Genomic DNA, 27,517 nt, shown 5'->3' with positions numbered 1-27,517 from the left:
TCTGTGGTCCTCCTACTGTGGAAGCATGTGAGATTGAGAATTAGTGTCATTGCCAAATTCCATAGGACCTGGGGCTGTCCCTACATTTTTAGTTTCTTAGGCTCCTATCTGGAGAGGAAAGAGTACATCTGCTGGGGTTCGTGTGTGCATGACTGTTAATTTCCTCCATGGTGGGTGTCTTTTTAGGGTAAGCTACTCTGGGAAAGTTGACAGAGCCAGCTTATATCCCTAGAGCCTGGTATTGGTACAGGCTTCTATTTAACATTAAATGTCTTCTGTGCTCAGTGCTTAGGATACTGAGATGAATAAAAACTCCCTTCCCTGGAGGAATTCATGATGGGATAAGAGAGACAATATTTTGATAAAAACGTGGTGTTGTAATAGAGATCTGTCCAAAGTGCTGTGTGAGGGCACAGGGGGGAATGGCTAGCTCTACATGGAGACATTGGGAGTCTTCAGGAAAGAGATGATAATAGAGCTGAGCCTTAATGATGAGAAAAGAGAATGGCCTTGGTGACATTTGCAGCATTTATAGAGGCAAAGGGGGGAAGGTAAGTAGATCCGGGTAGCTGGAATATACGAACTTTGGGATCAAAGGAGAGGTTATTGATGAGGCTAGATGTAATGAGGCCAGGTTTTTAATGGTCTATAGTGCTGTGCTCAGAAGATTCAGTTTTGTGGGCAGGGAGATGATGTGATTCTATTTTGGGAAGCTAACTGAGGAAGTAGACCGAAAGGGGAGAATCTGGATCAGGGACATTAGTAGGAGACTCTTGTAATAACATAGGCATGGCTTAAGACTGAAGTAAGGATTAGGTTAGTGGGGATGGTAAGGGGATGAATCTGAGAGAAACCGTGGAGACAGTCAACCTAACATAATGATTAACTGGTTGTTGAGAACAAAAGAGGGAGTTGTTAAGGATGACTTGGTCTTCTGTTTTGGATGAGTGGTGGTGCCAGTAGTAAAGAGGGAATATAGGGGTGCCTGGGTGGCTCAGTCAGTTAAGCATCTGACTCTTGATTTTGGCTCAAGTCATGATCTCACGATCGAGCCCTGAGTCAAGAGCCCTGTGTTGAGTCCTGCCTCAGGCTCTGCACTGGGCATGGAGCCTGCTTAAGAGTCTGCCTCTGTCCCTGCTCATTCATATTCTCTCTCTCTCTCTCTCTGTCTCTGTCTCTCAAAAAAAAAAAAAAAAGAAAAGAAAGAAAATCTTTTTTTTTTTTTTAAAAGGGAATATAGAAAAAGAATATTTTTTGAGGGGGAAGTTACCAACTGTGTTTTAAGTTATGTTGAACTTGGGTCCGTGGCACTTAGCAAACAGGTGGAAGTGTGGGTCTGAGGTTCTGAAGAGAATCTGTGCCTGAGGCAGTAGGTGTAAGTGGGAGTTGATGCTGCGGGAATGGATGAGCCTGGCTATGCTTATAGGAGGCTGAAGATGACAGAGGAGTCAAGAAGGATTGGTGTGCAAGGTAAGACAATGTTGTCCAGGGAGCTAGAAGAGGAAAATGTTCCAGGAAGATCAGCAGCTTCAGTTGCTACAGGGAAGTCAAGTTAAGACGAGCTTGGAAAATGTGCCTTGAGACTGGATTGTTGGATCACCAAGGCTCTTCTACTTTTGGAGTGTGAGCAGCTTCCGAGAAGTGGTAGGGACAGGAGCCAGGTTGAGCCAGATTGAGGAGTGGATGGGAAGGGAGGACAGGGAGGGTGTACTCACTTTGAGTAGTTTGGCAGGGAAGGAAGGGAGAGAGATGGTGGCATCTCGTGGAAGAGGTAGCGGTGACTAGAGACAGTTTTTCCTAGAAGAGTCTTGAGCATAGGTTACCTGATCCTGTATAAGAGCTAGTAGATAGGGTGCAGTTGAAGGTAGGAGAAAAAAATATGATTGCTAAATCAGGTCCTCAGAGGAGGGTGGAAGGGTTGGCTCTGAAAAGAATGGGACATCATTTTCTTTGAAAGAGGAACGACAGAGAAAGAATGTAGAAAGAAAGAGGCAATGATGGTTGCAGATGTATCTAAATTTGCAAAGGAATTCTTATCTAACAGGTTCAGTTTTCTTTTTCAGCAGAATTATCTGCTGAGGAGAGTGGGTGCTGGTGTGGGCTCAAATAGGAATAGGACTTGAAATTAGTAAGGGAAGCTTGAAATAACTGTCCAGAGGCAGGGAAAGAGAGTAGACCTGATATTCTCTTCAAGAGAATCTGAACTTGAATCTTGCATTGTAGGCCTCTCCTTCCTCTTTCTCATAATAATAATAATAATGGCTGATGTTTATTGATGCTCCATACCAGGTGCTCTTCTAAATGCTTTAAAGGCATCCTCGTGTAATTTTCACAACTTTGTTAGAAAGGTATTGTTGTTGTCTCTATTTTACACAAGGGGAAATCAAGGCATGGAGGATTACTTAGGCTTAGTAGTGTTTATATTTGATGAGTCTCTTACCTCTGCTGAAATGGCATTCCTTCCTCTTAGGCACCAGAGAAGGCAGAAATTTAATCCCAGCCCCCAGTTTTCTGGACCTAGAGGGGCTAGAGTCTCGGGCTGCTAAGAGCAAGTCTTACCTGGCCAGTGTGTGAGCACGACTGTGGCATGGGTGGGCAGGGAAGTGGGGTCGGTGTTGCCACTGGCCTTTTACAAATAGGTAGGAAACTCTGAAATCCTTGAATGAGAGTAGCATCCTGACTAGAAAGACAAGTAACTGATAGTGATTTGACAGGTATTGCAGGCAGAGATTCTGTCATCTGAGACAGTGAATATGTAAAAGAGAATTGTCTCCATCAACCAGAAAAAGAGAATTTTTTTTCTGCCACATATGGGAGTAGACAGACCTATATAACCTTACATAATAGCATAGATTATTAACACTCGCCTTTTATGTTATCCCCTTTAGTGTGATAGAATTTGCAGGTAAGATGCGCTTGAGTGAAGGGGGAGAATGGTGGGATAGCATGAATGGAAGAGAAACAGGCTTACCTTTTTCTGCTGCAGCCACTGGAGCATCATTTCTGTGTCCTTCCTCTTGTGGTTGCTATGGATACGCCTTTGCGTGGTGACTTGAGGAGATTGATTTCCATTATGATCAAATGATGACGTGGATTTAAAAAGAAAGGACAGAATGCTCTGCTTCTGGGGAGTGGCTGGTGAGCTGCCCAAAAGGCAGAGTCCAAGCACAGCCAAGGTGGCTGTGGCTTTGTTGGCTGCCTTGGCTTTTGCTGAAGTTGTGAAATGGTGCATCTCTCTCTTTAGAGCGCAGGCTCAGGGTTCCCTGTCTGCAGGGTCCTAGTGCCAGAGATTTGCAGTTGATTCATGGGGAGGAGGCAGCAGGAACTTCAAAGGCTGTTAAGTAGGACTCCTGCTAGCACTGGGAAGGTTGTAGTTCTTGAGTATGGGGCTGGGGGCTGCACTCAAGTACCTGTTACCTTCCTGCAAAAGTTCCTTTATTGAGGATAAGTGAGGCATATTGTATAGCTTTCCTCCCTGACTCTTCAGGGTCTGAATCCTCTGGAGGCAGGCCTGGTAGTCTCTGGATATTCTTGGAGGAAGGGGATACTTTGGGAAGAAGTCAAGCTGCATTCAGATTGGGAGTGGGCTGTAGACATTTCTGGGATAATAAGGAGCTGGAGAGGTAAAGAAAGTCATTTAGGCGGTGCCTGGATGGCTCAGTTGGTTGAGTGTCCAGTGCTTGTTTTCGGCTCAAGTCATAATCTCGTGGTTTGTGAGTTTGAGCTCCACATCGGGCTCTGTGCTGACAGTGTGGAGCCTGCTCGGGATTCTCTTTTTCCTTCTCTCTCTGTCCCTCCTCTGCTCGCTTTCTCCCTCTCCCTGTCCCTCTCTCTCTCCCAAAATAAATAAATAAAAGTTTAAAAAGTCCATTTAGGGTTTAAGTCCTATCTGTATGAGATCTGTAAAGTAGATACGAGTCAGACCGAGGAGCAGTGGGCTTTGTGTGTGTCTAATTTCTGGGTTCCTGTGTGTATCTGGAATCCAGCCTTCCACCCTCGTAGTCCCATCCTTCCATACCCCCTGACACTCAGTGAGCAGACAGCTCTTTTTTTCCTGATTCCTGAGGGACTTACATCAGTACTTATCCCTTCCTTACTAGTGCTTTTAGAGATATACAGTTTTATCCTAGTCTGAAGAAAATCTGAATCTTGTTGGTTACCATTGTGTTTTTTTTTTTTTTTAATGTTTTTTATTTATTTGTGAGACAGGGAGAGAGCATGAGCAGGGGAGGAGCAGAGAGAGAGGGAGACACAGAATCCGAAGCAGGCTCCAAGCTCTGAGCTGTTAGCACAGAGCCCGACGCAGGGCTCAAACTCACGGACTGTGAGATCACGACCTGAGCCGAAGTCAGATGCTTAACCGACTGAGCCACCCAGGCGCCCCAATTTGTGTTTATCTTTGTAACCAAACTTTCAGTGCCCAGTGCCTGATGCAATTCAGTTCATGTGTGAACCTTGCTATCAGACTGCCTGGGACTCAGACCACTTCCTCTATGAGTGGGATGAGGGAAATGAGACAGTCCAGTTAGCTCAAGATCAAGGTTAATTGAGATGAGACAAAGGAGGTCAAGGGCTCAAAGGATGCTGGGGTGCTAGTAAAAGCGAGGTAGAAATGGTGCAGGCTGGGCGCCAAAGAGGCTTTTCCTTCTTACTTGTTCCTCCTTAATTCTTAACAGTCTACTCGTTTTCCTGTCATTTTCTGAAATAATCTCTAAGATCATTGGTTATCTATTTATCAGACATAGATTTTCCCTTCCTCTCTTCCCATTTTCCTAGATATTTTAACAGTATATAATATCACTGGGGAGAAAAATAGATTAGAAATCCAGGGTGTATCTGTCTCATCTCTGGCTGAGGGAACATGTAACTCAGAATTATTCTGTGTGACATGGGATGGAGCCCAGTGGTGCTATGAAAGGATCACCTGTCCGTATAGCTAGTTAAGTGTGCGCCCTGTCATTTTCTGGCCATGAGACTCAGGAGAGTCCTTTGACTTCTGAGACTCAGTTCCATCACCTGTAGGATATAGAGATAATGGAATCTGTTTTGTTGGCATCACAAGTTCATTTTGGAAGGAGATAGTGAAATACATGTGTCCACGTACAGTTACATTTGTTCCAGAGAAGGCCCTAAGAAAAGACTTATCCTCTCTCCCCTAACATGTTCCATTTCCCTTCCCGGTTCCTCCTAATTCTCTTATTGTTTTCGATCATCATTCTTCCAGTACTCATGCTTGAAAGCTCCTGGGTTTGTTCATTCGTTTTCATTTTTGTGCATTCATTCATCCATCCATTCATTTATTCATGCAGCATTTAAGTTCTTACTGTGTGTAGGTCATTATTGATGTATCTTCTCACTAATGATGAAGACAACATCTGCATTTTGTTGAGCATCTAATCTGTGCCAGGCACTGTGTTAAATGCTTTACTTCAATCTTTAATCCTCACAACATCTCTGTGAGGTAGGTATCATTTCCCCCTTTTTTCAGATGAGGTGACTGGGGCTCAGAAAGTTCAATATCTTGACCGGAGTCGTACAGATGAGGAAATAGGAGAACCAAAGCTGTGTGCAGGTCTGTCTGTCTCTGGAGCCGTGCAGGCCCTCCGCCTCTTTCCCCATGTGTGATCTATCCCAGGGCCTTCTCAGGGCGTCTTTGTACATCCTCTGAATTGGTTTCTGTCCTCTCCTGCTTGAGTTCAGACCCTCCTCACCCGTTGCTCATTATGCAGCAACCTCCTTGCTATTATCCTGTCTTTACCAAGTTGCTCCTGCCTCCACTCCAGCCTGCTCTGCCTCCAGTTTGATCTTTGTAAAATAGTTTTCATTATGCCAGTCTCCTGCTCAGGAAGAAGACACACTTGTTGTTATTGGATCATGGAGATGGACTTATCTTTCCCTACCTGAATGTTAAGCTCCCTGACTATCCATACTTAACCTACTAGTATATGTCAACATTGATGTGTTTATTTATTCAATAAACATTTGATTCCATGAGCTAATGGTGATGGGATCACAGAGACGAAAAGTTGTGGGCTATGCTTTTTTTATTATTTTTTTTTAAGTTTATTTATTTTGAGAGAGAAAACACCAGCGGGTGAGGGGCAAAGAGAAGGAGAGACAATCCCAAGCAGGCTCCGTGCCATCAGCACAGAGCCCGATGTGAGGCTCGAACTCACAAACTGAGATCATTATCTGAGTCAAGATCAGGATGCACTGACTGTGCCATCCAGGGCCCCTGTGGGCTTTGCTTTAAAAGGCTTATAGTTTGATAGAGGAACTCATCTAGAATTCTTTACTTCAGCCAAACTAGTCTACTTTAATATTTCGTAGTCAAGCAAAACTATTCTGTCCCTACTCAAAGTGTGTTTACAACTTACAGTGTTTGTAGGCCTTTCCACATATCCAGAACAAAACAAAACATCCAGCCCATAATTCAAGGCATAGTCAGGTACCCCTTTTCTTTTTAATTCACCTATTTTTTGTCTGTAATTCCTATAATTATAATATTGCCTAGATATTTTATTTTTAGGTTTATATGCTACATTATGTCAGCTGATTTTTTTTTTTTTTTGCATTTCTACAGCTTCTGTACTTTTTACAAAGCACTTTTATGTGCTATACCTTATTTGAGCCTTATAACATTAATGTAGAGATGGCAGCTGATATTCCCATTTTATAGAAGAAACAGCCTCCAAGAAGTTAGGTGACTATATATACACCTGTATGGTTGGTGAGTTATGAGGTTGTTTTTAGATATGAGTTCTCCTGTATTTTGGAAGACAGTATGGTCTAGAGGAGGAGCACGCCCTTGGAAGAAGCCTAGAGATACATGTGGTAAACAGTGAGGCTAGTGGGAAGTGCAGAGGGTTCCAGTTCAGGCTTTGGTTCCAGTTTTGGCTCCATTCCTCACCTTGTGTGTAACTTTAGGGAAGTTACTTAGCTCTCTAAGCCTCAGTTTCCTTGTTAGCACTGTCCCAGGCCTGCCTTTCTGTGGAGTTACTGTGATTTACAAATATGAGGATAACAACATTGTTATTAGCTGACTTTTGTTGAGTACTTACTAAATGCCAGGCAATGCCTTAAATGTTTTACATGGATTATCTTGGCTAATCCTCACAACAGCTCTCTGAGGTGTGTTCTTTGCTCCCAAATGACAGATAAGGAAATTGAAACACAGAGATGTTAAGTAACTGGACCAAGTTTACGCAGTTCCCAGGGGGTAAAGCCAAGAATTGGACATAAGCAGCTTGAGTCTAGAAAAGTACTCTTAACCATGGTACTAAAACTTGTGTTTTTTACGGTGCTCTGTAGGCTGTAAAGTGCTCTGAACATGCGAAGTCCAGGCTGCAAGGAGCTGCGTGGCTCTGCCTACCTGGGTAAATGTGACTAGGGAAGAAGAGGGCAAACATGGAAATTTTGCAGGGGAGGAAAGAAATGGTTTCCTATGGGGGTCTGGCCAGGATTGAAGATGTGAAGAGGTGTTTTGGGGCCATATATCTAACTGTTGACTGTCATTCTACTGTTGGGCTTTTTGGCCTGCCTTAGAAAGAGGGTGGAGTGGAGGAAGATTCTGTTCGGCCTGTGAAGACCAGTGCAGAGAAGACAAGTATCCCTAGGCCCAGGGAATCTAGATCCACTCTGCACATAGTGGAGCTATATAGGGCAGACCCCAGACCAGCCTTGAGTGCTTAGGGGCAGGGACTCTGGTTTGTTGGTTCCTAGGCCATGTTAGATGGGTAAATGAATGAAGTGGTATTATGACATAGCCCTCTGGAGACTTCTCACTGGAATACTTAATCTTGTTAAACATTTTCAATTATAAAAGTAATACATGCTTATTAAAGAAATTTTGTGAACTATAGAAAATAAACATCTCATTTTTTTCTGTTAAGGAGATGCCTAGAAAGCAAGGCCAAGAGTGTAAGGGGCAGGTAGTTGAGGTAGATTGGGCCTTGTGCTGTAGGGGGCACGTGGAGCTCTCTGCTCTTACTCATCCAGTTGAACCTGATAGTCTTAGAGTTCAAGTGTGTCCCTTTATAATGACCAGAAGGGAGGAAGGGTATGGTAACCTTTTTCAGTGTGGGGAGGACTGAGGTACTTGACTTGCTTTTCTGTGTGTATGAAATTATCTCCATTACTGCCCTTCCTTTGCTGGGTAGTGGGCAGGGCCTGGCTCCTTTGGTCCAGTGTGAGATTGAAATCCAGACTCTATAATTATATGGGCTTGGGTCCTGAGTTCAGAGTTTAGAAAAAGGAGGGAGAGAGAAGAGCTCCAGATAGGGAGTAAGAGACCCTTATTTTGGCTGTGTGGAGTCCTGCTGGTAGCTGATCTTTTTGAAGTGTCACTTGATGCTTGTGGTCCTGCTGAGGCACATTGTAGGGGGAGGTGTTGGGGGGGGGGTGTCAGTGATGCTGAGGGGTGAAGACTAGGAGGACCCACCAGGGCTGTGCTCCCAGTTTACTCTAGAAGTGACTGCTGAGGTTCCGTGATGTGGGCCTAGCCCCTTAGTCCCTGCCCTGCTTGTCTGGGCCAGGTGAAGCAGGGGGGCACTAGGACCCAGATGCAAGCACGGTTCCTGACAAGTCTAGAGCAGCACTAGCGCAGAGTGAGACTCATCAGCTGGCAAGCAGGATTCGGTGTCTCTGGGTTCAGGAATCATCAGGCAGCAGAGAGGACTTGCTCCTCAGCCCCCATCTCTGCCCCCACCCCTACCCCGGTAGGCCACCGAGTGAGGTCCATGGACTGGGGAGGGCCGTGCCTGACGGCTTCTGTGTCTGTCCATGAGGGCCTGGAGCCCTGACCCTCCTGTCTAGGTTTCTGCCTTTTCTCTCTGTCTTTGGCCCACTGGGGGAGGGGGTAGAGGCCGGGTGAGCAGCATGGCCCAGAGCAAGAGGCATATGTACAGCCGGGTAAGTGGTCCTTATTGGGATGGCCCTGGGAGGGCTGCTGGAGAAGGCCTGGGTGCCTGTGGACACAGCTGTGGGGGCTGGGGAGACAGGCTGGAGCTAGACTGGGGCCACTCGCAGCAGGGAGTGATGGTGCTAGGCTGGACAGGCCTCCCCTCCCAGAGTTGGGCCCTCAGTGGGGAGTGGCAAGGCCTGACCTTTGACTCTTAACTGGACCTCTGGCCAGAGGTTCCTGAGGGGATTGGACTATCTTGGGGACTCTGAATGGGGTTGGTGGGTTGGAATGGCCTTACAGTGACGCCTTTCTTTAGAACTGCTTTGTTGTTTGTCACTTGCTTTTTCTTTCTTCTGGTTGAGATTGAATCTGTACCCACTATTGTGTCCACCTGGATCTGAGAGGCTTGTTAGGATTGGGAGGTTGGGGGAGTCTCTTGAGTGTGAGGCTAGCCCTGATGTCACTGTCAGTTCTTTTTATCGTCAGAGCCATGAGAGCCACTCTGCTGTGCTAGGTGTGATTTGGGGTCCTGAAGCCCCTGGGAACTATATCCTTATCTTCCTAGATGAGCTCTTTGGGGAAGGGATTCAGGGAGTGACAGGCTCTGTCAGAGCTCCCTTCTGAAGCCAAGTGGGAGCATCAAGGGGAGCCCTGTGGAATCTTTAGGACCAGGGAGTCACTTTCTCATGCCTCATTCGTCTGTTTGCTGCAAGGCCCTTGGTTCATGGAGCTGCTGTTGCTAAAAATGGCTTAGGTGTGATTTTCGTCTAAACCATGGCCCTCTTTGGGACCTAATTTCATGTTGTGTCCTGTCATCACGGGTGTGTCAGAAGCTGAGAACTTCTGAAGGACAATGTTTAGTCTATTCCTTTGCCTTGTCCATCCACGGGATAATAAGCTATCCATTTGGACCACTGGCAGAGTCTGGGAGACAGTGCAGGTCAGATCTAAGATATCTGATTTACCTGGCCTTTGTTTTTCTTTTTGTAGCAACATAGCTGGGGGAAGGATCTCCTGAGCTTGGGGTAGAGTTGATAGGGCATGGCTTGGGCCAGGGAGAAGGGAATTAAAAGGTTGAATGGGCTGTGGTGAAGTATCTAGGAATGTCATGGTGGGTGTGTGGATGGGGTGGGGGCGGGGAGTCAGGGCTGGAGGGAGGCACAGTTGTGTGCCTTTGAGAGTGAGAGACCTAAGAGCTGTTTGACCACAGGGAACACAGACAACAGTGGGGAGTGGAACAGGATTCTGTGTGGGAGTAACCCATGAATCACCTGTCTTCCCAACTTAGGCACCTGAGTCAGGGTATTGGGCTTGGAGAGCCTGGTCTAAACTGAGTTATTCGCTTGAGCTTTACTCTCCTGCTTGGGGGCAGTGCTCCTGAGAAAGAAGCCATGTGGTGACATTCACAGATCTGTCATTGAGTTCTGATTTGTTATAAAATTTAAATATAAACTAAAAATTCTGGCAGATTCCAGAGGAGCTTGGAGAAGTCTTAGAACATATCACTGGTATTTTTCAAAAGGGAATTTGGGGTCCACTTCACCCTGAGAATGGGGTTCAGGAAAGTGACTTCTTGTCCTTTTTCAGTCCAGGATCTTGTCCAGGCCTTACTTAGGATGCATTAGGATGATATCCTTGATGTGAGGCCTTTAACTGCATATATTTGCATGTGTCTTTCTTTCAGACGCCCAGTGGCAGCAGAATGAGTGCCGAGGCAAGCGCCCGACCTTTGCGAGTAGGCTCCCGTGTAGAGGTGATTGGAAAAGGCCATCGAGGCACTGTGGCCTATGTTGGAGCCACACTCTTTGCCACTGGCAAATGGGTAGGCGTGATCCTGGATGAAGCAAAGGGCAAGAATGATGGAACTGTCCAAGGCAGAAAGTACTTCACTTGTGATGAAGGGCATGGTATCTTTGTGCGCCAATCCCAGGTACTTACACCCTGCTCTGGGTGTATGCATGTGTACATACTCTGTTGCTTGGGTGGCTTTTGTGTTGGTGCTCCCTTTTTCTGGGCATGAGTGTAAGTCTGGTTGAGAGAATGGGAAGTAGTGGGGGAGGGAAGATTAGAGATCCATCCTTATGGAAGTTGCCCTGTACCCCAGGCTCACTTGGGGTTGGGAGAGGGGCCCATATTGCAGCCATCGCTGATCTGGCTATATTGAGTTTGTTCTGTGGCCTCAGATCCAGGTATTTGAAGATGGAGCAGATACTACTTCCCCAGAGACACCTGATTCTTCTGCCTCAAAGGTCCTCAAAAGAGGTAACAGCCACCCAGTTAAATTGCTTTTTCACATCCAGGAGTCCTCAGGACTTCTTCCCAGAATACAGGGCCACAGTGGATCCTGAGATTTCTCTATCCCCACCATACTCCCTTGTTACATCTCTTCTACCCCACCACAATGATCTCTGCCCCTACCCCCCTATACAAACACATGCTTTGTTTCTGTTTGCTTCCTACAGAGGGAACTGACTCAGCTGCGAAGACCAGCAAACTGGTGAGTGGTTGGGGGTAGGAGTGGGGAGCAATAGAAAGAGGGGAAGGAGAAAGAGAGGAGGGAGACTAATGCTAGATAGGTAGAAATAGTAGGTGAGTAAACGGAGTTAGCCGTCCAGTCTCCAACCTCCCTGGAAGCTTTCTGGGTATGAGCTGCTGCTTTAGGGGTAAAGGTGGTAGCATGGAAAAACTGTTAGGGCCCAGATGTTTAGAGTCAAAAGGGGCCGAGGCTAGGGGTGATAGGGAAGATAGGTCTGACCCTAGTAGTGTTGTTGCCAACTTCCTGCCTTATGGTACCCAAGGCTGCCAGGCTCTAAAAGGACAGAGGGTAGGGGTAAGGTGAGAACTAGAGGAAGAAGGAGTTCTCCTGTTTGCAAGCGAATGGTAAGGAGCTGTGCCTACTGCTACCTATTTTAGGCTGTATGCAGAGGGCCTGTTCTAATTCTCCTGCACTGCTCTGCGCAGGGTGTGTGAGGGTGGGGATTCAGATTCTCCACTTTCTCTGGGCCAGGGTGTGGACAGCCTGGAATCTGATCCTTGAGGGACCCCTCATCTCACTTACCAGGACTTGGCAGTGACCTGACTTCCCCCTTTACCTGTGTGTACCTGAGTTGGTCTTAACACCTACACCCAGGATGTCTGGCCAGCTAGTCACACTGTGGCATTTGTTCTCTAACTCTGCCCTTTCCTACTCCTCATGCAGCGGGGACTGAAGCCTAAGAAGGTGGTGTGTTTACTATTTGTGACTGGGTGGGTGAGGGCCATGAGCCTCCTCCCCAGCTGTCCTGCATGTCCTTGGGCTGCTGCATGCATGTGTGTGTGACCTTGGGGCTGGGATGGCCAGAGGAAATGGCAGCCTTGGCTTTCAGAGTTCCTTTGAGGGATGCAGGGACATCAGGCTCAGTACCAGGCTCAGATGGCACTCATTAGAGATGATTTCTGCACCTATTTGCCCCTCTCCCCACTGCCTTAGGACTTCTCATCAGACACTCCAAACATTTGACTGTGAATGTAAAGCAGCAGCATGGAGTACAGCATTTACTGGATTACATTACTGGGTTTTCAGCTCAAGTTTGGGGGCAGTGGGAGGAAACACTGGGAGGCTAGGTGAAAGTACCAGATGAGATGATTGGGCAAGGAGGCAGGAGGCCAGGGAGAACAGTCCTGAGTTGGAAAGCCTGATAGTCCATGTGCCTCCCTCTGGGTGAGCACTGCCGTGGATGCCCACCCTCACACTGCTCCACTAGTCTTTCCCTGCCTCTTCCTTCTTCTGGTGGTGTGCTTGAGGCCCAGCCCTTGCAGACTTTCATCAGCCATCATTGAATGGGGCTCAACTGTGCCACCCCCAGACTCTTTTGAACTCCTAAGTTGCTGCCATGACCACTTCCTCACACCAGCCCCTGCCTTGGGCTTGTGCCCGGGCCATCTCTGACGTGCATGTGCCTGTCTGACCTGTATGTACTGTGCTGTATGTATGGTTCTGTGATTTCCTTGTTGCCAATTGTCTCAGGCCCTTATGACCTGCATGGAGAGCTACTGGATCGGGGCAGTGGGTGGGGAGAGGAAAACATCTTTTCAATTCCTGGTTGTTAGTGGGTCCTCATTTTGGAGTCTTGCCATGGAAGAGACCACATACTGGTACTTGCTCTGAGGTCCTGGCTCAGGTGGGAGTGGAGATGTGAGAAGGAAAATCATGCTGTAAAGGATGCTGGACCAGTTACAAGGTCATAGAACAGTGGCTTCTTCCCTTGGTTTTTGTCTCCTGTTGGGGCTCCCATCTTGCCTCAGGCCCCTGAATAGAGAAGAGCATGGACCTGCAGTCTGATATCGTTGGAGGAGTTCTCATCACAGGCTGACCTGACCTGGGCGGGGCCTGAGTCATGTCTGAATGCTGGGGTTTTGGCAGCTGCCTGGGAAAATGTGGCAAAGCCCAGCATAGACTTCCTGTGCTGGGATACGGGGCCTTCTTTGCTCCTGGTGCGACGTGCCAGTCAAATAGTCAAGTCCGTAGCCAGATCTTCCTCTCCAGTGGTCCTCTCATAGCAGACCACTTAGCCCAGGGCCCTGCTCTCACCCTGCGGGGAATGGAGAGCTAGCACTAGAACCAAAAACAAAGGAACTTTGAAGGGGAGGACAGAAGAGAACCCAGATGTCTCTAAAAGGTGTCCACTCCCTTCTGGAAGGCCTTTAGAGACAGGCTTTAATCCCCCTTCAACCAGGGGAGGGTTGGGATAGGAGCCAAACTGTCATTAGGGCTACTGCTGAATATTCCCCAGGGTTTCTTAGTGTCATTGTTGCCCCTCAGAGCGGATGCTGTCACAGGAGGGGTGTTCTGGGTAAGGGCGTTGTCTTGTGTATGTAAAAGACAAGTGGAGTTGATGGGCTGTGGGCAGAGGGAAGTGTATGACAGAGGCTGAGGGAGCAATGAGGCTCCATGTCCCTGCCCAGTCATGCCCTGGCCCCAGAGAGTACCATTTCTGGGATGGCCCCTAGCCCAGTTTCTTGGAGCAGACTCTTGGGGATGGGGTGGGGGAGGGAAGGGGAGGGAAGAATCAGAACCTGTTCTTTGGAAGAAGAAGCAGGGCGGGTTCTGCGCAGGACTTTATCCAGTCATGTGGGGGAGGAGGAGCCAGCAGAGCCTGGCGGTTGCTAGGTGACCGTGGAGCAGTGGCTCCACCCCCACGGATCAGAGGAGGGTGGGTGCATGACGTCAGGTGGAGCTGGTGCTGCGGCCACTGAGGCTGCCATCAGCCTTAGCTGGTGAACTGGGCCTGGCGCCTCTCCGGTGCCTGCCGGAGCCAGGCTGACCCATTGCGCACCTGCGGGGGCTTCTGCGTCTGAGCCACAGCCATTTGCAGGCTGGGAAGCAGTCCGGCAGAGAAGCTGAGGCTGCATTGTTGGGATTTGATGCACTAATCTCCTGTCTCCGCCGCCTTTCCCTCTGTTCGGTCTTTTTCCCTCCCTCCCTTCGTCTGTCCTTCCTCTGTGTGTTTGTCCATCCTCCTCTGTCCCTCCTTCTCTTTCCTCTCCTGGCTTTCTTTGGTTTTCTGCAATGATGAGACAGGCACCGACAGCCCGAAAGGTACTCTTGCTTGCTCTGGTCCTGCTGCCGGGTTGCCAGGGCAATGGTGGCAGCAGGCTGCTGGGGTGGGGGTGGGGGCTGATTGACTTCATCTGTCTACCTGGTTGGGGGAGGAGGGTGGGGTTGAAGGTGGGGGGCAGGGAGAGGTGTGTGTCACTGCCATGCCCCACACGCTGGAAATTTGCTCCCTGCTCTGCCTGATTTGGCCTCTGACTGAGTGTGTGTTCTGGGCCTTGTACCCAGTAGCCTCACAACCGTGGGGTTCAGGCAGCTTTTGCTGCAAACTGCCTCTGGGAGTTTCCTGCGAGAGGATTTGGGAAGCAGGTCCCTGTGTCTTCATGCCTTTAGCAGGACTACCTCACCCTTATCCTTTGCTAGGATGCCTCTTGGTTGTACTCCCAGCATCCCTCCCCCACCAGGGTGTGTATTAAGGGGCTTTCCCAGGGTGGGATGGGGACCCTAGAGGTCTTTGACCCTCAGCTATGGAGGCTAAGCTCAGGGTAGAAGGGGTGGGCGTTGGTCTCCTTGGACTCAACGTCTCCTAGAAGCAGGGTCTAGGCCAAATCTATCTTTGCTGGAGCTATGAGACTCTGTGTAGCAAGAACATAATTTGGGACTCAAGATTAATCATGTGTTTTAGTTTAGGGCAGTAGTTTATTTATGCTGCTGCCCACCTCCATGTCCTTTCTTGCAGCTGGGTGGGGTTACTTTGCTGAGCTCTGGGCTTCTGGTTAATGCAGTATTCATGGTTCTGTCACCTGAGCCCTCTGCCCTAGGGATGGAGACTGCTGCAGGATCTGGCCCTGGGGAATGGGGTAGGGTAGAGAGGATGGCTGCCTTAGGGGCCTGATCCCCTCTGCTGGGGTCGTATCCCTCACTTCTGGACATCTAGCATCACTCTGGTCACACAGTATTTCTAGGGAGTCTTCTGTAGAGTCTAGCACTTAAAGGAAAGGGCTGACCTGGGAAAGTCCTTGGGAGTGGTGGGTGGGTGGGGCCTCTGGCTCTGGGCTGGAGTGCCAGAAGGATTAATCTCTGGGGACCTCTACCAGCTGCTGCCTTTGGTCTCCTGTGGCTTAGCCTAGGAGACGGGGATTTCTGGGGTATCCAGGGTGTTCGAAGGGGTGAGGTCTGCAAGGGTTGGGCATAAGTGGGACAAGGAGCCAATGGGGGAACAGGAGTTCCGAGTTCTTGGCGTGGGAACAAGGTAATTCACTGGAGGGAAAAAAGGACGGGGTGGGGATGGGAGTGGGTAAGCAGCTAACTGTAGCCCCATTCCTGGTACTTCTTCTGCTCTCATTGCTGTCCCTTTTGCTGTCTGTCTTTCTGCCATTATCCTTTCTTTCCTGACTACTTCTCCTCTGGCTCCTGTTGCCTGTCCAGACCACAACTCGGCGGCCCAAGGTGAGAAAAAAAAAAAAAAAAAAAAGCCTCTGTACAAGCCACTGCTGAGTGTAGACACACATTTCAGGCATGTGCATGTGTGTGGGCATGTGTATGAGCAAGTAGAAGTTGGTCACGGTGCATCCTGGGTTCTCTTTTTCAGAGGAGTGAGGGGACTGAGGGTAGTGACAGGCCTCTCCTGCAAAAATGACTTCTTAGGAGAGTGTATGGGCCAGTAGCCTGAATGCAAAAGAGATATGAGAGTGGTTGTGGTTAATCAGGGCTGGCTTTCTTCAAAAAGGGCATTTTGACCAGTTTTGATGCATGAATGGGGGTAGAAGTTGGAAAAAAGGTAAAGAACTTGGCAGTGTCAACGTCAGGGGATAAGGAGCTGGGGGTGTCTGTGGGTAGCATGTGGTCTCTGAATGTCAGCCCACCAGGAATGCTTCAGGGCTCAGTACTTCAAGGGAGAGCACTGGACAGGCCTGTCTGCTCCAGGGCCTGGGGCTTCAGAGAGCTCCTCTGCCTCAGCCCCACAGGGCCTGGGTAGATACTGCCTGATTAGAGCCCCTCTGTCTTGCGGGGAGAGAGATGACAGAAGGTTGGCTGTACTGATCGTGTTTCAAGGGGGAGCCTAGGAGTACAACTTTCAGTCTGGCCCTTTTACCTGCAGGGTCCCCTAAAGTAGACCAAGGGAGGGAGAATCAGCTCAACTTCCAAAGAGTGGGATACAGAGCTTGGTACCTGCACTCCTAGCCCAGAATGCTCTGGGAACATGGAAGTTAGAGAACAAGCTCCAGTTTGTTCTTTTGCTCTGGGAATGACATTGGGGTAGTTTTTCTTCCTGGGGGAGGAGGGTAGAGGCCCAGAGCAATGATAGGACTGGGAGTATTTGGAAATTGCCAGAATGATCACAACTGGGTCACAGAGGGAAGGTCTGGGGAGTAAGGGATTCTGCTGTAAGTGGGTAGTGCCAGAGCTGGGAGGAATGTGGGGTCAGTGCCAAGGGAGGAGCATTATAATCTTATGTCTTCTTCTATCACTTCCTCCCTCTCCCCTCTGCCTGCCTCCCGCCTCCCCCGTCCTTTGTCACCATTTCTGACTTTGTCATTTTTCCTCTCTCCTTCACTTTGCTTCTCTGTTCTCACTGTGCTTTGATATTCTCTCTCACTGTCTTTTTCCTTCTCTGTCTCCTTCCCTTGACATATTCTCATATTCTGTCTCTCACCACCCCTGTTCTTTTTCTGGTCTGCCCCTGCCCTCTCTGAATAGCCCACCCGCCCAGCCAGTACTGGGGTGGCTGGGGCCAGTAGCTCCCTGGGCCCCTCTGGCTCAGCATCAGCAGGTGAGCTGAGCAGCAGTGAGCCCAGCACCCCAGCTCAGACTCCCCTGGCAGCACCCATCATCCCCACACCGGCTCTCACCTCTCCTGGAGCAGCACCCCCATTGCCTTCCCCCTCCAAGGTAAGGACTGGGGTTGGAGTGAACAAGAACCAAGATACAGAGGGCGCCTATGACCCTGGGAAGGATCTTGGAAATTTTCCAGGGTTGGGGGAGACCCAGAATTTGGATCAGCAGGGTGGGGACATAGCATATGGTTAGCCTGTCATTGACTTGGCTACCCTTTCTTTCTTTCCTTCTTCCACACTTGCCCCTTATGCATTGGTCTTTTCTCAGATGTTTGTATGCCACTTGCTTTTGACCCTGGGGCTCTAGAATGTTGTTTGCATACAGTCTTGTCCCTTTGCTCCAGCTCAACCTTGGTGGGAGGAGGGGGAGGCTGTGCACCCACTGAGGGGTTTCTCCTTTGTAGGAGGAGGAGGGGCTGAGGGCCCAGGTACGGGATCTGGAGGAGAAACTAGAGACCCTGCGGTTGAAACGGGCAGAAGACAAGGCAAAGCTAAAAGAGCTGGAGAAACATAAGATCCAGCTGGAGCAGGTGCAAGAATGGAAGAGCAAAATGCAGGAGCAGCAGGCGGACCTGCAACGACGCCTCAAGGAGGCGCGGAAGGTGGGACTTGGGGTGAAAGGGGCTGGCTGGGGAGCTTGGGACCCAAGCCACTGTACCAGTAACTGGGCCAGAGCCTAGAACATCCAGTGAGAAGGGGCACATGAGGCATCTCTCTGCTTGCACTCCCACCAACCTCCACTCCTCCTTAGGAAGCCAAAGAGGCACTGGAGGCGAAGGAACGTTACATGGAGGAGATGGCTGACACTGCTGATGCCATCGAGATGGCCACTCTGGACAAGGAGATGGCTGAAGAGCGGGCTGAGTCCCTGCAGCAGGAGGTGGAGGCATTGAAAGAACGTGTGGATGAGCTCACCACTGACTTAGAGATCCTCAAGGCTGAGATTGAAGAGAAGGGTAAGGGGCCAGGAGCTGCTGGGGGCCAAATGGTGGGGTTAGAACTATGTCTGAAAGTGTTAATGGTCTTCCCCAGGCTCAGATGGGGCAGCGTCCAGTTATCAGCTCAAGCAGCTCGAGGAGCAGAATGCCCGCCTAAAGGATGCCCTGGTGAGGTAGGATCCCCTCCCTGCTTGGCTCCGGAGCTCACTCTCCTGTCCCCAAATGTATCATAGCGCCCATTGCCAGTGATGTGGACACACACTTTCTCCCTTCTGCCTCCCCGCTTCCCCATAGGATGCGGGATCTTTCTTCCTCGGAGAAGCAGGAGCATGTGAAACTCCAGAAGCTCATGGAAAAGAAGAACCAAGAGCTGGAAGTTGTGAGGCAACAGCGGGAGCGTCTGCAGGAAGAGCTGAGCCAGGCGGAGAGCACCATCGATGAGCTCAAGGAGCAGGTCTGGGGACCCCAGCGTCTGGCCCAGAGGACCCCTCTCCCAGGTTGGTGCCTCTTTTTTCTAGGTACCTTTCAGCAGCCCTTTTCTCTGTTCCCTCCATGTAACACAGGTGGATGCTGCTCTGGGTGCTGAGGAGATGGTGGAGATGCTAACAGACCGGAACTTGAATCTAGAAGAGAAAGTGCGAGAGTTGAGAGAGACTGTGGGGGACTTGGTAAGAGAACAGACCCCAGATTTCCCACCCCGATGGAGGGTGTTTGGAAGACGCTTGCTGAAAGAGGGACTGACACAGGACCTCTTTGAGCAGGGTGTGCGGTGAGTGGCCCCACCCTGACCTTCTACTCTGACTCTGCTTTTCCTTTGCCTCTACTGCCTTGGCACCTTCCAGGAAGCGATGAATGAGATGAACGATGAGCTGCAGGAGAATGCACGCGAGACAGAACTGGAGCTGCGGGAGCAGCTGGACATGGCGGGCGCGAGGGTTCGGGAGGCCCAGAAGCGTGTAGAAGCAGCCCAGGAGACTGTTGCAGACTACCAGCAAACCATCAAAAAGTACCGCCAGCTGACCGCCCACCTTCAGGTGCCTCCGTACCCCCTGCTGTCCACTCATGATTGCCCAGGGCTCCCTCCTGCCCCAGCTGTGCCTCATTGTCTGTCTCTGCCCCCAGGATGTGAATCGGGAACTGACAAACCAGCAAGAAGCATCTGTGGAGAGGCAGCAGCAGCCACCCCCGGAGACTTTTGACTTTAAAATCAAGTTTGCTGAGACTAAGGCTCATGCCAAGGTCAAGAAAATGGATAGACCAGAGAGTGGGGAGTGTTGGGGCATCCAGCCTGGGTGTGGCCGTAGGCTGATCTGGCGTGGGGTCCTGGACTTCAGGTTGCTGGAGGAGGGGGTGCTTTGTGTGGTGGTTTGGAAGACTCCTGAAGCAGGGGACCTGGTGGAGCAAAGCATGGTGGCTCTGAGACTCTTTCCAGCCTGGCTGAGAGCCTGCCTCCCTGTCCACCTCACAGGCAATTGAGATGGAATTGAGGCAGATGGAGGTGGCCCAGGCCAACCGTCACATGTCCCTGCTTACAGCCTTCATGCCAGACAGCTTCCTTCGGCCAGGTGGGGACCATGACTGTGTCCTGGTGCTGCTGCTCATGCCTCGTCTCATTTGCAAGGTATGGCCAGTCAATCTAATCACATGTTCAACAGGAATCTGTTGAACTTGCTGTGTGACAGGCATTGAGGATGCTGAGCGAAGATAGCAGCCAGCATCCCTGCTCATAAAGAGTTTATGATGTAGTGGAGGAATATAGTCAACAAAGTCGCAGAGGAATGTGTATTACAGATGGTGGGTTTTGATGAGGAGGTAGCTTCTTTGAGAGAGCACGGTCTGGGCTCTGATTTAGATGGGGTGGTGTCACTAAAGGAGTAACATTTGAGCTGAGACCCAGAAGATGACTAGGAACTAGTGGGGGAATAATTGTCAGGATAGAATTCAGGTAAAAGGGTAGCAGGAGCAGCAGGAGCTTTAAGACAGGAAAGAGCTTGGGCCCACTGGCTCCACATTCCAAATCCTCATAACCACCAGTAATCACATCATTATCTTTTCCCTGTGTGAGACTCCCTGACTATCTAGGAGCCGTTTCTGCTTTTCTCCTCCACGTGTGTCCATGCCCCCGACGCAGTTGCTCAGTTTTGTGTCCTGTATTCCTGAGTCTGTGTTCTCCATCCTCTTCTCTGAGCCCCAGGTCCCTGGTGCTTCTTCCCACAGGCAGAGCTGATCCGGAAGCAGGCCCAGGAGAAGTTTGAACTAAGCGAAAACTGTTCAGAGAGGCCTGGGCTCCGAGGAGCTGCAGGGGAGCAGCTCAGCTTTGCTGCCGGGCTGGTGTACTCACTGAGTCTATTGCAGGCCACACTCCACCGCTATGAGCAGTAAGTGATCCCTGGCCCCACTCTAGGGCCACAGGCTGAGATTGGATAGAACCAACGTTGCCTGGCAGGCCTTGGCCTCAGAGGACCCTTCTCTGGTCTCTAGCGCCCTCTCTCAGTGCAATGTGGACGTGTATAAGAAGGTTGGCAGCCTCTACCCTGAGATGAGTGCCCACGAGCGCTCCTTGGATTTCCTCATTGAGCTGCTACACAAGGATCAGCTGGATGAGACTGTCAACGTAGAGCCTCTCACTAAGGCCATCAAGTACTACCAGGTCTGGGGCAAGAGTTCAGGCTTGGCATAGGAGGGAGGGAAGGTTTTTCCTGGTAGGGCTGTTGGCAGCATAGCCAAGGTTGTCTGTCCCCAGCTGGCTGCCTATGGCTTGGCTTGCTCTTAGAGGAGCTTGCCTGAGGATGCAGTTCCCTGGGGGTTTCAGATTCTCCTGTACCTCTGGAGTCCCATGATGACTGGGGCTCCAGTTACAATTTGGGAAGAATTCTCCGTCCTTCCAAGACCTAAAGATTGCCTGTTGCTTTGTAATTTCCCCTCAGCATCTGTACAGTATCCATCTTGCTGAACAGCCCGAGGACAGTACCATGCAGCTGGCTGACCACATTAAGGTAAAGGTTCTGGGCCAGTGGTTGAGCCCCCTGTAGATATCAGAAATGGAGGATATCAGATCAAGAGATCTGGCCCTCAAGAGGTGTCACATAAGACTGGAACAAGGTCAGATCAGGGAAGCCAGAGAACGAACATCTTTATGGGGGTCAGTGGAGGGTGGGGACTTCTTAGAGATGGATGGTGATGGTGCAGAAGGGCTCCTGTTGGGGGCTGACAACCACATGCATCTATCCTTACAGTTCACCCAGAGTGCCCTTGACTGCATGAGCGTAGAGGTGGGACGGCTGCGTGCCTTCTTGCAGGTGAGAGCACAGCTCAATCTCTTGGACCTCCTCCTCCTTGTTAACCCCCGCCTCCTCACCTCCAGCCCTAATGCTGACTTGGTTCCCCGTCTGTTTCATATTCTCTGAGTAGGGTGGACAGGAGGCTTCAGATATTGCCCTCCTGCTCCGGGACCTGGAAACATCATGTAGTGACATCCGCCAGTTCTGCAAGAAGATCCGAAGGCGAATGCCAGGGACAGATGCTCCTGGGATCCCAGCTGCACTGGCCTTTGGACCACAGGTTTAGGGCAGCGATGGGGGGAAGGAAAGGAAGCTGAGTAGAACCAGGAAGGGCTTAGAGTGTCAAGATCTGGATCTGGTCAGGGAACAAGAATGGTTTTAAGGTAACTGGGAACTGTGGTGCTGGACTCCGGGTGGGCTCCTGACTCTGGGCTGTTGCACAGGTGTCCGACACACTCCTAGACTGCAGGAAACACTTGACGTGGGTGGTGGCTGTGCTGCAGGAGGTGGCAGCTGCTGCCGCCCAGCTCATTGCCCCACTGGCAGAGAACGAGGGACTGCCTGTGGCTGCCCTGGAGGAGCTGGCTTTCAAAGCAAGCGAGCAGGTAGGCCTGGACGGCAGGGCAGACATGGTGGGGGAGTGATATGGCCAGTGTGGGATTTTCACTACTGCCCTTGACTCCTGTAGATCTACGGGACCCCCTCCAGCAGCCCCTATGAGTGTCTGCGCCAGTCGAGCAACATCCTCATCAGTACCATGAACAAACTGGCCACGGCCATGCAGGAGGGAGAGTATGATGCAGAGCGGCCCCCCAGCAAGGTGGGTGGGGAGCTCTGTGGAGGGGCTTCAGGGGCTCAGGGGAGCAGGACTTGGCAGAGCTGCTGCTGGTTGTGGAAGGACTGGGAGGCGGGAGCGGGGAATCCAGAGGGCACCACCCTGCTTAGAAGGCAAGGTTTTCCCTGTGCCCAGCTCTCTCTGGAAGGAGAATGTTGGCGACCTCCTCTCACTACCCCTGCCTCTGCTCTCGCTTGACCCCTAGCCTCCCCCAGTTGAGCTGCGGGCTGCAGCCCTTCGTGCAGAGATCACTGATGCTGAAGGCCTGGGCTTGAAGCTTGAAGATAGAGAGACAGTTATCAAGGAGTTGAAAAAGTCACTCAAAATCAAGGTGAGGGTGTAGGGTAGGCTCAGGAGCTAGGGGGCTGGGAAGTATGCTGAGGTACAGGTCAGCACTGAGTGTTGGGGATCTCCTGGGGCTGAGACTGGTTGAGGGTTGAGGGTTGAGGGCACCTGTGATCAGTGTGGGGAACAGCTGTGGGCCTTTAGGAGCTTTCTGGTTCGTGCTCTGTCACAGGTCCCTGGGGGCCCTGGGAGGATGTAAAGGAGGGTGTAAGGGAACTGGACACTCTGACTTTCGCCAGGGGGAGGAGCTAAGTGAGGCCAACGTGCGGCTAAGCCTCTTGGAGAAGAAGCTGGACAGTGCTGCCAAGGATGCAGATGAGCGCATTGAGAAAGTCCAGACTCGCCTGGAGGAGACCCAGGCACTGCTGCGGAAGAAGGAGAAGTCAGGCACCTTCCCTGGGCCCCTGCTTATTCCACCCCTCCACCCTGCCAGCCAGTCTCCCTCCTAACTCATTCCCCTATCCAGGCCCTAACAGAGTGAGACTCTCCTCCCCAGGGGAGCAGATGCCATCTCCTTTCCCCACTGCCAACACCATTGTGTCACCCCAGTCATATCATGTGCTGCTCCTGGCTCCTCACCAGCAGGGCTATTCCAAGGACCTGTCTGGACTGAGAAATGGGGACGGGGCTCTGGGGAAAGGGCATTGCCCAAGCCCGGATTTCTTTTTCACAGAGAGTTTGAGGAGACGATGGATGCACTCCAGGCTGACATTGACCAGCTAGAGGCAGAGAAGGCAGAGCTAAAGCAGCGGCTGAACAGCCAGTCGAAGCGCACGATTGAGGGGCTCCGGGGGCCCCCTCCCTCGGGTATTGCTACCCTGGTCTCTGGCATTGCTGGTGGTGAGTGCAGTGGGACAGGCACCATTGGCGCAGAGGAGATTGAATGGCCTCTCTCCTGTCCTTGGCCTCAGTTTGACTTCTACCCGCCTCTTACTGGACGTTCAGCTAGGAATGTGCTCACCCAGTTTCACTCTGGCAGTTTTTCAACCAAGTTTTTACTTCTCCTGAAGATATGTGCAGAGGCTCCCCCCGCTCCCCCAGCCCTGATCAAGGTGGGGCATTACCAACTTGTCAGTGGACCTCAGAATTACCATAACAGTTAGACTCTAGCATATGTCCCTTTTGGACCTGCAGTCTGGCCTTTCTGTCCCAGCCCTATATCCCAGAGGGTCATCAGCCTGCAGCAGATTGGGCTAACTCTGCTGCCGTATCCAGCCATGCCTGGTTCCTGCACTTGATTGCTTCTCTGTTTACACTTTGCATTTCCCCCTACTGAATTCACATGGCTTTACTCCATGGTGTGGTTGTCTGTCCCGTTGCTGACTTCTCCCACTTGGGGCTTGTGTACTGACCTCTGCCTGGTCTCCAGTGTGGTCAGGGCTCCTTACCTGGAGTTTTTCTGGTTATTGGGCCCAGGCTCCCCAGTTTTCCTGGATCATGGAGGTGGCTACTGCCATGTTAGTTCTCATCTGCTCTATAGTTTTTCAGTTTCTTACCTCCAAAAGACAGACTTCTTGCCCTAAAGCCCTCAAGATCTCTAGAGCTCCCCTGCTATGCCTGTCTTGTCACCTGGCCTCACCTAGGGTCTTGTTCTCATCAAAGCCCCCCTCACTGGTGCCTCTTGATCTTGGGAGGTGACCAAGTACCTTGTTGACTTTGGACTCCTGTGGTACAGTGGGCTCCTGTTCTTTGGGGAAGGGGTCTCCAGAAGTTACCATGTTGTGTTGTTTTAGCACAGGCTTTTTAAACAGATACCGGTTCAGACTTACAAAATTTCCCACCAAAAAGAGTGTCTTTCGCCTCAGAACAGTGGGGAACCCAAGGAGCAGGAATGTGGCTGCATCTTCAACTTCAGCTTTTCTACTGTGGGAAACAAGGGTGCAGACATCTCAGGGACTAGGGAGCATCCCCTCTGCCCTTCTTGGAGATGGAATATGAGGCAGAGAGGCTGGAACGCCACATGCCCCAAGTGCTTCCTCCATGCACACCCCCACTGCTGTTCTTCCTTATGCTCTGCACCCTGTCTCATGGCCTTATTCCTCTTTCTTAGCTTTCCTTCACACGTATTTGCTCGTACCCCAGATGCAGAGGGCAGAGGCAGGGTCTTATTAGAGGAGGAGTGATTAGGGTTTCCCTGTAGGTTGTGACCAGCATTCTTCTGGTGTGACCTCTTAGCCCCAAATTGTCTAACTCCTCTCTCCTCTCTTCCTGCTCCCCCATGGGCTATTCCGATCACAGAAGAACAGCAGCGAGGTAGAGACCCGCCCTGGTGGGGGGTTACCGGGGCTGTGGGAACCCACCCTGGTGAGGGTTACCAGCCTGGGGGAGCAGGATAAGGCTCCCCCCTTGGGAGCAAGCAGGACTGGAGGTGGGAGTGGATAAGGAGAGGGGTTGAGTGGAGATGGGGCCCATCTTCAGCCCTCTCCACTTGGAGCTGATGGCATTTGTCTTGGTACACACAGGAGGCACCCCCGGGCAGGCACCAGGGTCTGTTGCAGGCCCTGGGCTGGTGAAGGATTCACCCCTGCTGCTGCAGCAGATCTCTGCCATGAGGCTGCATATCTCCCAGCTACAGCATGAGAATAGCATCCTCAAGGTGAGTTGTTCACAAGGAGGACTGGGGTGCAGGTGGAGCCCCCCCTGCCCCATTGATGATAGATGGCAGGGCCTTCTGTCACCTCTCACTGCCATTCCTCTTCTTTCCTTCACAGGGAGCCCAGATGAAGGCGTCCTTAGCAGCCCTGCCCCCCCTGCATGTGGCAAAGCTCTCACCCCATGAGGGCCCTGATAGTGAGCTAACAGCTGGAGCACTGTATCGTAAGACCAGCCAGCTGTTGGAGACGTTGAATCAACTGAGCACGCACACCCACGTAGTAGATATCACTCGTACCAGCCCTGGTATGGAGCCACCAACCCCTGAGATTAATAATATACCCCCTCCCTTTGCCCCAGGGATGTAACCCCTACCCAGGCAGCTGCCGTACTGTAGAGGCTCTTCCTGGCATTGCTTTTTGGCCTCAGTGTTCAATTTGCTTGATTTACCCATTACGGACCTGCTCCATGAGAAGGTCTAGTATCTTCACTTTCTGACTCTTAATCCAGTATAGCTGCCTGCTTGGGCCTTTGTGGGCCTCACTAGCCTTCCCTCCCCACAGCTGCCAAGAGCCCGTCGGCCCAGCTCCTGGAGCAGGTGGCTCAGCTCAAGTCCTTAAGTGACACCATCGAGAAACTCAAGGTTAGCTCAGACCCTGCCCTTCCTCAGTCTACAGAGTTTGCTTCATAGTGTTCCCTGGTGGAATCCTTAGCACATTTGTTTCCACAGGCACTCCCATATTTCCTTTGAGCCCAGCCCTGTGATAAGAGGTAGAGGGCAAGGTGGGGTTCCTGCTTTGGAAGCTCACTGTCCCAGTGCAGACAGAAGACAGATTCTCATCAACAAAATGGGTTGAGCTAGGATCATCTTGAGAGTGTGTGGTTTGGGTGCAGCTTCTTCAGTGCGGAGATCACTGTGGGGTAGAATGGTTGCGGATGGCTTCCCAGGGGCCGTAGAATCTGAGTTGGACCTTAAAGGATAAGGATCTGTAAAGTAAGGATATTGGATAGGGATGGGGTTGGAGGTGAGAGCAAAAGTATGATGACAGAGAGGACCAGGTCCCTGCCCCCTGATATTAGTGTCCCTGTGAAGCCAGGGAGATACTGGGCTAGCCTGTGGGGGTCCCCTAAATGAACCCTTGTTTCACTCCTTGCCAGGATGAGGTCCTTAAGGAGACCGTATCTCAGCGCCCTGGAGCCACGGTCCCCACTGACTTTGCCACTTTCCCTTCATCAGCCTTCCTCAGGGTAAGAGGGAGTGTCGGGGGGAGGATGGGCAGTATTGAGGGCTCATGCGGGTCCTCCCCCTCTCCTCCAGAATATGAAGAGGGCTTTGGGGTCTCAGGTCCAACAACTGCACATCCTGAGTTGCCTGTCCAAGTCTTACTTATAAGGGACTCAAGAGTGCTTGCAGTGCTTCCAGAAATTCAGTATTTTAGCAGTTAAACATCTACGATTTTTGACACCAGGAGAGACTCAAAACTCCCTTGTCAGACTATGTACCTCAATTCTGATTTGAAATATGTGGTCACCATAGTTTAGGATCCTCAAAGCCTATCTCACAGGGACTGCCTTAGTCTCCATGCTCAGAGGCCTTGTGAGTGGCACACAGCTCAGGTGACCTCTTCCCCTTGCCAACTCCCAGGCCAAGGAGGAGCAGCAGGACGACACTGTCTACATGGGCAAAGTGACCTTCTCGTGCGCAGCTGGCCTTGGACAGCGACACCGGCTGGTGCTGACCCAGGAGCAGCTGCACCAGCTTCATGGTCGCCTCATCTCCTAAGTGCTCCTTCTCCTCTCCCACACCCACCCCTTGCCCCATCCACTTCTACCCTCAGCCCTCCTGGTGCCACTCTGCCTGATGCACAGCCACCTCAGTTAGTCCCCATTGTAGAACCGTGTGTGTACAGCTGTTCCTGCCCTACTCAGCTTCACTTCTGCCAGTCAGTGCCCTGCTCCTGCCCCTCGACTTGGGTTCCCCTATTTCCATTCCCTGGCCTCTGCCAGAATTTGCTGTTCAGCTGCTCCCTCCTTCCTGAGGGGCCTCAGGGCATGTGGGGGGTAGGCTGAGACCCCACCACCAAAGGTTCAGTGAGGTCCCCCTGATAGAGGACTTCACCCCTTGATTAAAGCAACTTCTGCTTCAGTGCTTTCTGTGTGTTGTTGGGAGTGGGACTTGGGCCTTTCAGCTCAGAGTGGGAGTGGAGAAGAAGGGATGCTGAGGAGGCTTTGGCTGTGCCAAATTTGAGAGACC

At 51.0% G+C, this 27,517-nt stretch overlaps 1 protein-coding gene across 8 annotated transcripts in view; it reads left to right on the top strand.

The window, feature by feature from the left end:
* The window catches only part of DCTN1 (dynactin subunit 1), a 30,741-nt gene extending 3,332 nt beyond the window's left edge, over nucleotides 1-27,409 (top strand). For 2 of the 8 annotated variants that reach the window (XM_047854065.1, XM_047854066.1), the window contains exons 2-30: nucleotides 10,587-10,832; nucleotides 11,086-11,164; nucleotides 11,365-11,399; nucleotides 15,864-15,884; nucleotides 17,136-17,327; nucleotides 17,677-17,874; nucleotides 18,024-18,228; nucleotides 18,305-18,383; nucleotides 18,505-18,664; nucleotides 18,774-18,878; nucleotides 19,053-19,244; nucleotides 19,333-19,449; nucleotides 19,679-19,831; nucleotides 20,428-20,588; nucleotides 20,692-20,860; nucleotides 21,138-21,206; nucleotides 21,447-21,509; nucleotides 21,622-21,771; nucleotides 21,935-22,096; nucleotides 22,180-22,311; nucleotides 22,532-22,657; nucleotides 22,911-23,053; nucleotides 23,345-23,511; nucleotides 24,910-24,924; nucleotides 25,134-25,267; nucleotides 25,383-25,569; nucleotides 25,827-25,906; nucleotides 26,422-26,511; nucleotides 26,909-27,409. In XM_047854065.1, the coding sequence (XP_047710021.1) occupies nucleotides 10,605-10,832; nucleotides 11,086-11,164; nucleotides 11,365-11,399; nucleotides 15,864-15,884; nucleotides 17,136-17,327; nucleotides 17,677-17,874; nucleotides 18,024-18,228; nucleotides 18,305-18,383; nucleotides 18,505-18,664; nucleotides 18,774-18,878; nucleotides 19,053-19,244; nucleotides 19,333-19,449; nucleotides 19,679-19,831; nucleotides 20,428-20,588; nucleotides 20,692-20,860; nucleotides 21,138-21,206; nucleotides 21,447-21,509; nucleotides 21,622-21,771; nucleotides 21,935-22,096; nucleotides 22,180-22,311; nucleotides 22,532-22,657; nucleotides 22,911-23,053; nucleotides 23,345-23,511; nucleotides 24,910-24,924; nucleotides 25,134-25,267; nucleotides 25,383-25,569; nucleotides 25,827-25,906; nucleotides 26,422-26,511; nucleotides 26,909-27,046 (3,750 nt within the window). In that variant the 5' untranslated portion in view covers nucleotides 10,587-10,604 and the 3' untranslated portion in view covers nucleotides 27,047-27,409. Of the gene's footprint in view, nucleotides 1-7,353; nucleotides 7,377-10,586; nucleotides 10,833-11,085; nucleotides 11,165-11,364; nucleotides 11,400-14,108; nucleotides 14,481-15,863; nucleotides 15,885-17,135; nucleotides 17,328-17,676; nucleotides 17,875-18,023; nucleotides 18,229-18,304; nucleotides 18,384-18,504; nucleotides 18,665-18,773; nucleotides 18,879-19,052; nucleotides 19,245-19,332; nucleotides 19,450-19,678; nucleotides 19,832-20,427; nucleotides 20,589-20,691; nucleotides 20,861-21,137; nucleotides 21,207-21,446; nucleotides 21,510-21,621; nucleotides 21,772-21,934; nucleotides 22,097-22,179; nucleotides 22,312-22,531; nucleotides 22,658-22,910; nucleotides 23,054-23,344; nucleotides 23,512-24,909; nucleotides 24,925-25,133; nucleotides 25,268-25,382; nucleotides 25,570-25,826; nucleotides 25,907-26,421; nucleotides 26,512-26,908 lie in introns of those variants that run through there. The other 6 variants (XM_047854064.1, XM_047854068.1, XM_047854067.1 and 3 more) reach the window with 6 other exon arrangements.
* The last annotated feature ends 108 nt before the right edge of the window (nucleotides 27,410-27,517 follow it).

The sequence above is a fragment of the Prionailurus viverrinus genome, chromosome A3 (assembly GCF_022837055.1).
Source record: "Prionailurus viverrinus isolate Anna chromosome A3, UM_Priviv_1.0, whole genome shotgun sequence".
Taxonomy (NCBI): Eukaryota; Metazoa; Chordata; class Mammalia; order Carnivora; family Felidae; genus Prionailurus; species Prionailurus viverrinus.
This window is presented reverse-complemented; position numbering and strand designations above follow the sequence as displayed.